At 37.1% G+C, this 11,464-nt stretch overlaps 1 protein-coding gene and 1 pseudogene across 2 annotated transcripts in view; one reads left to right on the top strand and one right to left on the bottom strand.

The window, feature by feature from the left end:
• Window positions 1-11,464, bottom strand: part of LOC145266317 (advillin-like) — a 438,949-nt gene that overhangs the window by 191,027 nt on the left and 236,458 nt on the right. For both annotated transcript variants that reach the window (XM_080121877.1, XM_080121876.1), the window contains one exon: window positions 11,091-11,180. In XM_080121877.1, coding sequence (XP_079978003.1) covers window positions 11,091-11,180 — 90 coding nt within the window. The remainder of the gene's footprint in view (window positions 1-11,090; window positions 11,181-11,464) is intronic.
• Window positions 6,002-6,139, top strand: LOC145266788 (U2 spliceosomal RNA; annotated as a pseudogene).

Below are 11,464 nucleotides of genomic sequence, written 5' to 3' on the forward strand. Positions count from 1 at the left end.
AGACCTTTCTTTGCCTGGTCTAGAAAGGTATTATATCAGGATTTAGTGGTGGGGGCTGCTTTGACCAACTAGTTGGAGGAGAGGGACCTGCTCTCTTAAAATCAAAATCACATGTGATGGAAAGAGGCTGACTCTTGCTGTCTTCAAATATAGATGGATTCACACAACTCGTTTATGCTTATTTAATCGAAACAAGTATGTGTTCCCTGCCTAAGACAGTAAAAGACCAAAAGAACCGTTGTGCGAATGAGTCATGTCTCCCATTTATTTTAGTTGTTAGAATACCCCCAGAATGCCTTTTCCCGACAAAGTTATTTTTCCTCGGCCCACTTTGTTCGTACTTATTCTAGAGATCACCGCATACCTCAAGAACCCCGCTTACCTTTCTTTTGCCCATGGACTGTCCACTTACTCTTAGGAAGTGTCTTTCTTGTTTTCAGCAATAGTCGGAAAACAGCGAGCACTTCAACAACTAGAGTAGGTTGGGAGGTCCCTCACTAACATAACATAGTAAGCATTTTGTTTAGTTTATTTCTTTTTCCTATGTTTTTAGATTCCAAAGTTCAACAAAAACTTCGAAGGTCGGAGGTTACGTCTGCCAAAACGTCATGAAAATAAAATCGAAGATGAGAACAGTAGTCCGAATAATCCAAACAATACATATTCAGAGTTAGTTTTAAATATAAGGTAGACAACTTCTATTCTACTCTTCAGTTTAAAATGAATTATCACCCTTGATGCTTTTTATTTTTAGGTGATTATTTAAACAAAACGCTTCCAGTCCTCTCGGCTTGACTAAGTAAAAAATAAAAACGAATTGTGGCAAATTTGGAATATTTGAATTATCTGGACAAGTGTTCTCACAAGATGTCTGTTCACATTACATTTGAACTCTCCTGCATGTCAGTACAATCAGGAAAGCAGGGACCCGGAAGGGAGTTCCAAAGTCTAACCGTCCGAGGGAAGAAAATACTAGATTAGAAGACTTTTCAGTGAAGGGGTGAGATTTTGCTGCTTGTCAGATTTGTCGGGGTATTCAAATTTAGAACCATAACAAGAAATTATTTTTATTTTTAAATTTGATTAATATTTTCTCATTCTAAGATTTCTTAATGTGAGCTTAACTCACTAAAATAAAAACCCATAACTTCAGTGATGTACTCTTTATTTCCACAATCTTTACTATATAGCTGTTTTGGTGTTAAATTATGCTAATAATTGCCAGGCTAAACATGAGGACCAATTTGAGAATTCAAGCATTTATGAACTGATTATTTTAGGATGGTTTATGACAAGAATTTGTTGCAATTGGATTTTAAAACGATCAAGTTGTAATCAAAGTGGAAGCAGTTCCGCGGTAATGTGTTCCACTCACAGGAAGCCTTTGTGAAAAAGCCTTGTCCATATAAATTATGTCTGACGCTATACATATAGAGAAAAAGGAAACTCTTTTTTTTTTATTTTGGTAGAGGAGGAGTTCTTGCTGTGAATGTATTATGAGAAAAAATATGATTGGATCTGAAGTAACAATTTTCCATGGAAATTACAGTGAGTAGAAAGAGACTAGTAACTCCTTTTTCTGTTTGAAACGGGTTGTAGGGAGGAAATACCCCCCTTCTCACATAGTTCAAATATCCCCCTTTTTCCATAGTTTATTTTGTGCATATTCAAGGCAGGAAAGATGCAGCAACAGTTATGTATTTTTTTTCCATCTGTAGAAAGCTGTGACACAAAGGGAGAGTCAAGCAAGAGCCCATAAAGAAAGCGAAATCTGGCGTTTTAAAATTAACTCAGCATTCTCTGGTAGGGGCACCTCGGGCAGTAAGCAAAACTTACTTGACCAGAAAGACGGGAGGCAACAACCTGGGAGGGTGGACTAACTAGGACTACTCAAAACCACAAGACAGATGCAAGGCTATCCTCCATTCAAAAATAGCCAAGACTCTGTTGGACTGAGTGTCGAAGACGTATCCTCGTCGGTCATGAATATAATCAACCTCAAGTTGTGGCAAGGTATTACTAGAATTATTGATGTTAAAGGGTTTTCGAAATCGTACGACGCATATTTGTTTTAAATGGGATTGTCCGTGAACCGTTTAAGGCATTTTTATTGGTTATTGCAAAAACCGGGGATATGTTGGGAAGAGGGGCGTGGAATAATTGTCAATTAAGTTGTTGATTAGATTAGCGCAATTTGGCGAAAGTAATCTACGTGCTAATTAAGTGAAATAGGATTTATAAATGGTTGCGCGTTCTACAATCAGGATTTTAATTGGAATTGATCGTTTGGGAAAATGAAATGACTTCGAGACGGGGGGGGGAGTTATCTTTTAGATTTTGCAAGAAAATCAGACAAATTTCCAAATAAATGACCAAATCCAGCCAGAAAGAAAAATGGATATTTCTAAAAGACGTCCATTCGAATTGCGCGATTTACGATGGAGACGTGGTAAAAAAACTGCAGAGTGACAGACCAACGAAAATTGATTTCAAAACTTCGTCTAAGTAACATATTGAGACAGAACCTTTTTAGAAATTCTAACATGTATGTTCGATTTTTAATGAAATTTAAACCATATATGTATACACTAGAAAAATGTAAACAGTTAGATCGCCCATTAGTTTTTTTTTTTTTTTTTTTTACACAGGAATCACCACTTATCAATGCCCGGAGGCCACTCGAGGATAAGGGTTAATGGGTATACATTAGTCAATGTGATTTTTTTTTTACACAGTGATCACCACTTATCAAGGCCTGGAAGCCACTCAGGGATAAGGGTTATTGCAAGTACATTACGTAGCGTAGTAATCATAAGTAGTGTGAATTTTGTAAATTGAATTACTTAGGGGGGACGGTTCATCAGGAATTTGTTTACGTTGGACTTGAAGACAATCAGATTGTAGTCAGCTGGAAAGCAGGCAATCGGAAGAGAGTTCCACAGGCGTGCAGTTCTAAGAAAGAAGCTTTGTTTATGGAATCTACATTTAGGTTTATGCATAGATAAAGAGTGTGGGAAATTATTGATAGTGGAACTGCCTTTGTAAAGCAAGCTATAATCTAATAGTCACCCTCCACTTTTTTTACCTTCTCTCTATGGTTTCTCTTAGTCCAGGTTTAGGGTAGCTACTCATGGCGATCTTCCCTTTTATCAATAATGGACTATTCCAAGCTTTTTATTCTTTCCTTTCGATGTTGAACATTGATATTGAGAGGGAGAGACATAGATAGATAGATAGATAGATAGAGAGAGAGAGAGAGAGAGAGAGAGAGAGAGGGGGAGAGAGAGTATAATATATAAGCTAGAGAGTCTATTTTATATACAGTTCCATCTTGGCGTGCAAAATTGAACAAGTAAAATAAGATAGACGTAGGCCAGAGACGAAACCATTTCAAGTGATTCAGACAATTCAAGTCAATTCAAGTCAGACAATCACTTTAGAATTATTTTATTGCCTTTTTTTCTTTGTGTCATTAGAAATGATGAATTATATATACAAAAAAAATTACTGACGTAATTCTACGGGTTTATACTAATGCAAAATCGTTTGGTAAATGCCGGGCAACGCCGGGTAAAAGCATTTGTCTGTTATCTATCTATCTATCTTTTTTATCTGAGGGAGTAAACGATAGATTAAATCCTGAGTAACAAGAAATTGAGCAAACGATTGTATGTGCAGAAAAGGTCAAAGAGTCATGTTGTGACATGTATCAAACTTGGATGACCGATAAAGTTGCACCGGAAAATATGCGAATAATACTAAATTGTGATGATAACATTTAAGTTAACTTAAAAATGTTATAAAAATTTATGTTACAACTTAGAAAAACTGACATGTAAAAACATCAGGTGATTATCTTAGTATCGTATACTAATGACGTCATTTAGAAGAGCGATAGTCTTTTTGGGATAGATGAGAAAGTCGGAATCAGGAGAGAGACAGAGACAGTCGACAGATCGTAATGGCTTCGAGTACAGGATGTCAGAAATGGTGATAGTCAGAGTCAGCGTTGCAACTTTCAAAGAAGAAATAAAACACTCTGAAATGAAAAGTTGTTGAAAATCAAAGCCGAGGCTCTGTCGTTCTTGGGAAGAATTTTCATTGCAGCTTTCCGTCAAAACAAGACACAAGATGGACCAGATATGCTTCCCGATAAGCCAGATGTTGAAACACCAAATAAGTATTATTCGTCCTTTGTGCTTTAAAAGTATTTATATATTTTTTTGTCCCGTAATGAACTGTATTTAAATATACGTACATACACAACGAATTTTTGATAAACGATCACACGTATGCCTAACTAATATTCCTGGTGAATCAAGTGCAAAAGAGATCCAGACAATTGTACTTAAGGGAACAGCGAGGATATTAAAAAGAGCTCTCGGTTGGTTTCAATAAAAAGCAGGGCAATGTTGGCAGCTGGTTTGGCTGCTTCATACCCCAATCTTCAAAAGAAGAAAATTAAATATATATATATATATATATATATATATATATATATATATATATATATATATATATATATATACTCGCATGCAATCATACACTGGACAATAATAGAAATTCATAAATATATACACTAGTTGCAGACCCCCCCCACACACACACACACACATGAATATCTACAGCACCACGTCATTCCAATATTTGCGTTTGCTTTTATTGTTGCATGATAAGGGCTGTCCCCTTTTCATGTAAGTATAAAAATAGAGAGATTTAGTTTAAATGAAAATGAAATAGAATAGACAAAATTCGAACCTCGTAATTTAGGTTTAGAAATAGATTACAAGAGAGAATTAACAAATGGAATGTAAAAACAAACCATTGTTTAGCTTAGAGATAAAATAGTTTAAAGAAAAGAATGTGCATTGTCAATTCTGTTATGAAAAACAATTGAGGAATGCAACTATAAGATAATTTAATAAACATGTTTTTAACATATTGGAAATATAGGTTACTGGGAATATAGGTTAAAATTCCTTTACAAAGGAAAAAGTTTTGGACACGCATTTCCAGAACACGTGAAAGAAGACACATGTTTTAACATGTGTATGACGTCATGGAAAATGGGAAGTTCTCGATATAGTTAGAAACTTTAGAGTTAAGCAAGAGAGTCTGAGAGAGAGTCAGAGGGAGCCTGAGGACGACAGACGATAGTCTGGAGTTGGGAGTCGAACGTCTAGAAGTGAGACGGTCACCTTTGAAACATAGAATGTGAAACTTTGAATTCCTGAAAGCAAAGCCACCGGCCGGTCCATGGAAATAAATCCATCATGTGTTTTTATAAACGTCGTCTTTGTGTTGTAATTCTACCAAAAAGGTAAAGTGGAAATTGTCATTATACGTCTTCTATATCATGTGGTTTAAAATGTCTTTACATGCACAATGTCTCAACACTCAAAGAGCTTCTACACTTCTAAGTATGAATATTTTATATATATGAATCGCTTCATAACACGAACATCTCTCTTAACAACAACAAGAAAAGAATAATCATAATAATAATAATGAACTATATATATAACATTATGATTTTTAGTCGCGTGCAAACGATTCTATAAGTCAGTCCGTCAGTCCGTCGGTCGGTCGGTCGGTCGGTCAGTCTGTCAATCGATCTGTCGGTCTGTCGATCTGTCCATAACACTTTTGTGCTTGGGCTTTTTGGTTAAGATCAAAGGTCTGTTGTTAATAGATGCTATTCTTAGCTTTTAAAGCTTTTCTTGGCCTTTTGGCCAAGTGATTTTCAATGTATTTTTAACATGAATAAAGGATTTAATATCTGAAAGTGTAGTATCTGTTCCGGCGATACTGCAAGCAAAGACCATATGGGGGGGGGGCAGCCCCACATATAAGACTTTGGTCAATGTAGGGGCAACTCTTCATACCAATTGTCACTATCCAGCTCCCCTACTTCCCGGGGAGTTGGTCCCCATTTCCCCTTCACTCCTCACATTAAAAATCGGCCTTGTGCCTAATTTGCTCTGTGGGGGAGCAAATAAATACCCTTTTCTTGGCCTTTTGGCCAAGATCAAAATGTAGTATCTGTTCTTACTACATGCTGTACTTATGTTTGTAATTTTGTGATATAAAGTGGGGGATCACTTTTCTGTATTAATTTAATGTAAAATGATCACTCACTTTACAACCAGTCAGTCTCAAAACAATTCAAGTCATTCTCTAGATCATTCAAGTTGTTTTTGAAGGATTCCAGTTATTTTTAAGCATTCAAGTCATTCTTAAGGTCATCCAATTCATCCTTAAGTTCGTTAAAGTCATTCTAAGTCATTTACTTTTTATTTATTTAACTCATTTCAGCCCATTTTTCGGTCATTTTAGTTTATCTTTAAGAATTTCATGTCAATCCTACATTCACGCATTCATTCATTACACGAGAGCATGCGACTAACGGCTATCGGCCTTGTTAAGCATGGGATGCGTTTGAAATTTTTAACGAAGCATAAGACTATTATGCAGAGATTTTCGCAACATTCTATCTTTTTTTTTACATAGGCATCACCACATTATCAAGGCCAAGAGGCCACTCAAGGATAAGGGTTAAAGAGTGTACAGTAGAAATTGGACAATATAGTAATCATTAGTAATGAAAATTTGGTAAATTTGATAACTTATATGGAACGGCTCATCAAGAACTTATTTACGTTAGACTTGAAGACAACCATATTGTAGTCAGCCGGAAAGCAGGAAAACGGAAGACAATTCCACAGGCGTGCAGTTCTAAGAAAGAAGCTTTTTTCATGGAATCTACGTTTAGGTTTAGGTACAGATAAAGAGTGGGGGGAATAATTGATAGTGTTTACAGCTAGACGAGTGTTTCTTGTGAAAGTTTAGCGAGGGGGGACCATAGATTGAAGCTCAGACGAACACTTTCCATGAAAATAACGATACAGCAGAGACAAACTCGCAACATCTCTTCTGTGAGATAGAGGTTGCAAGGAAGAGAAAAGGACATCTCCTACGGGGCTACGAAGTCTATTTTGAACTCTATCAAGGCAGGCCAAGTCCTTTCTAGCAGCTCCTGCCCAGATGTGGCAACAGTATTCCATCCTTAGACATACCTGGCTCTTATAGAGATAGAGAATAGCATCAGCAGTGAGATATCTACCGGATCGATAGAAAGATCCCACCATTTTTCCAGTGGCCTTGGCAACAGATTTGATGTACGTGTTCCATTTAAGATCAGGAGTAATGGTCAAGCCAAGAAGCTTTCAACTACATTAAGTAGCGAAACAGGACGAGAGATGAAAAGACAAAAAACAAAACAAAAATAATAATGGCTTCTATAAGCATAGTGAATTAGTACATCATAGTAACCCTCATTCAATCACGAGCAACATCAGAGTTCCCGCTAATCTAATATATAAATGTATGTCTGTCGGTTTGTCTCCATATTTTCAAACTCTATCTCCGCCGTAACTAAAAGTCGCAGAGTGGCACTAGGGGACTCAAATTATTGGATTTTTTACGGACCGTTCTCTTATGGGTCTTTAGCCAGTTAAAACAGTTTTTAAGGGGTCAAAAATGGGTAAAAATTGACAAAATCGTTATACATTTTGTACATCCATCGTAGTTCATTTGTAATTTTTAATTTTTAATCAGTGTATATGCGTGTCATGTCTATACAGTGGTAACGTCAACAGCTTTGAATGCTACAGTTTCGGTTTCGATTCTAAATGACGCCACCTAAATACTTTTTTTTTTTTTACTTTTGAAATCACGACTCTATAATAATATATACGAAATCTGGACAAATTAAAATATCATATTTCTATTTCTACATTTTCTATTTATTCATTTTGCTATTCTCTTTCACGTAGCACTGTCATGGTTTTATCGGCGGCACTCGGTATTATCCGGCTGTTGACGTCATGTTCCGGCGAAAGCCGAGCGAACGCTGAGATTCTTCTGGTTCACAATATACACCAGTACCGTTAAATTTATAATTCTTTCCAAGTTCTACTTTTATTCTGCCACACAATTTTTGAGTAACTGCTGATGATTATCCAATTAACCCACTTTCAAGATTTTGTTATAACGGACCAAATTTACAGGTGGAGACCGGAAAAAAAATCAAAGGTTCCCGCCGCTCTCGTGGAATGTCGGCAACTCTTTGATCGCTTCATTTAGTTTAGTTGTTTTGCTTTGCGGCATGTCAACTCATTTCCTCCCATCAATCTCTAGTTCTTCCACGCAAAACCTTAACATCACCCGTCTTCACAGTCCTAAGCGTTTTGACTAGGAACAAAGTGTAGTATCTGTTCTCATGCTACACCTGTGATTGGTTAGCGGAGGAGAAATCCTTCATGACTGAGGCAATTTTTATTTTTTGTTCCCATCAAGAGTGCCCATTTTTGAGGAGCTGGATTTTCACCACATTAAAAACTCACCTTGTGTCTAACTCTGCCCTCGTGGGTAGGCAAGTAAATAGGAACACTAGCTCAGATAACTTGCTTTCCTGTCTCCGTACGCCTAATATCAAACGAAATTTCCAAGAACAGGGTGATTTTTTGTCCAAGACTTTTCATTAGTGCACACATTGCCGTAAGATTGCTTCGCTGAGAGCTACAACATAATCATCTTTAAATATAACGTTAATAAGCATGTATATATTTATCTTCTTTGCGGGAGGTTAGATACAAGGTCATGTCAGGTTTGAAAGGCCAAAATTTTAGATCAAATAAATTCTGGGCTATAAAAGATGCCAAAGCAGCCCTGTCGGCATTACCCGATATGAACGCATCAGGCGATTACCATTCAAACTAACTGCTTTTAAAAGAGAAAATAAATCGCAACAGGAAGAAGTTATAGAGACACTGTAGATCCCAAGTCTAATCTAATATATACAAAGCTATATGTCTTTTTGTCTGTCCGTCTGTCTGTCTGGGGAGAGGGGGAAAGACAACAACAAAATATAATATGGTGTCTATAAGCATAGTGAATTAGTACGTCATAGTAACCCTTATTTAATCCCATTCGTCGCCGGCCCACAAATCCGAAGAGAGCCAAGCTTGGCTTCAGAAAGAGTGCTACGACTTTGTACCCTTCTCTCCCTGTCCCCCCACCTCTCTGCCCCCCTCCTCCCTGACCTAAACGTGCTGGACTACTTCGTTTAGTTATTCATTGAGAACATCACCAACATGACCTCCCAAAACATCAAAGTCAGCCTGATAGCCGCCATTCGCATAGTATTCGCCAAGCTCCCGCTGACGCTTGTGGAATAAGCATACTCCCAGTTTTTATTGTATCATCGTATTGAGGCGATGATTGAGGCTGAAGGCGGCCACATTGAATAGATGCCAGCCTTCCTACATAATCAAGTAACCTGACTTGATTTTTTTCAATAAAAGTTTTCAAATAAAGCTGCACTGTTCTTGTCTTTAGAGCGACAATTTTATCGTCCCACCCTGTATTTTATACGCGTACAACCCGACCTCCCTCCGCTCGACAACAAGCAGCAACCCATGGATTCCATCTCTTTCATCTTCTGTGGGGTGGGGAAGTCGATAGTATCACAACGCGGCAGACCGGCGAAAACGGTATTTCAAACTGAAGCATGACAGACCAATAACGCAACTGCCGATTGAAAATTACAAGATAGGCGTACCCGTGACTCTCTGGGTGACAAATACCCTCTTCCTTTTTCTACCTTGATTTTATTAGGAAATTCATTTTGAAGAGTTTGAATTATCTAGTACAACCCGACATGAGGACATTTCAACCGACAAGTAAACTCTGGCCGAATATTCAAACCGAAATAGTATTCGAAGACTAAATTAAATAATCTGGCTGTTACGATGATTAAGATTAAGAGAAATCTATCTATCTATCTATAAAAGTGAAAGTGTCTGTCTGTGTGTGTGTCTGTGTGTGTACATTTCCCTACGCAATAACTCTGTCAATTTTAAGTCTACATACTCGAAATTTGATATACAGGGTACTGAGATTTGGGAAAATCTTTGGAATCGGTTTTCGGTCAGAAATTTGTCTGTTAAGGGGTTAAAGTTCAACGATTTGACCTTTTAGAAGTCTACGAAACTCCTCCGACAATTTTGGGTCTAAACACTTGAAATTTTAGATATAGGTTCCTTGGGCATAGATCTAACTTAATAACTCGATTTGAGCCCAAAACAATAAATGTTAAGGAGTCATAATAGGGTCTAAGTTAAAAAAAATTACCTTTTATTTTTTGCTCAGCATACACCTCCAAACACCCGGGCAACGCCGGGCTGAAATGCTAGTATAATATAGAAAATTGTTTATTAGTCTAAGAGTTTTGCCTGACGCCTACAAACAGTTGCTTAGCAGCTGCAGCATTTTTTGCAGGAGAAAATGACGCAGAAATAATATAATTCAAACTTGTACATTGTTTGACACAAGGGTTAGATCGGGGGGGGGTAGCAGGATTGAGAAATAGTGCACACAGGACTAAAATCATGTTCATTTTTTTTTAGGTCACCATCTCATTTGATCAGATCTGGCTATTGCAATGAATGGTGCGCCGCAAGTAACATCATTCAGCTTGATATTCTACCAGACTAGATGAATTATTAACTGGAAATTCAGGAAAAATCCACAATACAGACCAACTATAACATAACGGAGCGGAAAATTAGTGTCATTCATTGCTTTATCTACTTTTGAAAGGTAGAGAAGAACCTTGATTGAACATTGGAATATCTATATCTCTCATATAGAAATCAAGTGTTGTTCTTAGAAAGGAACTCTTGATTTCTGAGAATTTGTTGAAGACGAAAACATAAGGAGGTGATTCAATTCGACACGCGGGCATCACAAAAATCTGCAAAACACAGTTACAAACAAAAACAAAATAACTGCCATTAACCAACTTGCCATATCAGCACTAAGTTGTACATGCTCTCTGCTTATCTCGGCTTTGTTTCCTGTCGTCCTGGGCTTCTTCTTGCTACTGGAATCAGACAGTGCGTACTCAGTAGATGTGTGTTTGGAGATTGCGGAACCTTTACTTAACAATTAGATGCGCATCTACCCTTGTACAAGACTCTTAAGACAAAACAGAGGCGATGATAATGTATAATTCGTAATGTTCTTACCTGAACAGCTTTCCCGCCAACTTCTTTTTCATCCACTGTCTGAGCACACATAGCGCTTGCTGCGATGTCTTCTTTACTGCTATTTCTTCCCTGGTGAACATAAAAAATGCAAGTAATGTTATATTATTTTATTTTTCCTGATTTATTATATTAAGTTATTATAGTTTTTCATTTTTTTTTTCTGTGATGCATTTACTATATTAGACAAGACTTGATGAAACATCTGACACTGTCTAGTGTGTCGTAAACAAGATATTAATAAATGAAATGTCACTGTCTCTCGCGGCTTTTAGCTGACTTTTACTATCTGACACGTGTCTTTATTGTCAACTAAAATACAACAATTCTTAGAATCCTCCGTGTATGTTGAGAAT

This window comes from Euprymna scolopes, chromosome 41 (genome assembly GCF_053919585.1).
Source record: "Euprymna scolopes isolate OS-2025 chromosome 41, ASM5391958v1, whole genome shotgun sequence".
NCBI lineage: Eukaryota > Metazoa > Mollusca > Cephalopoda > Sepiida > Sepiolidae > Euprymna > Euprymna scolopes.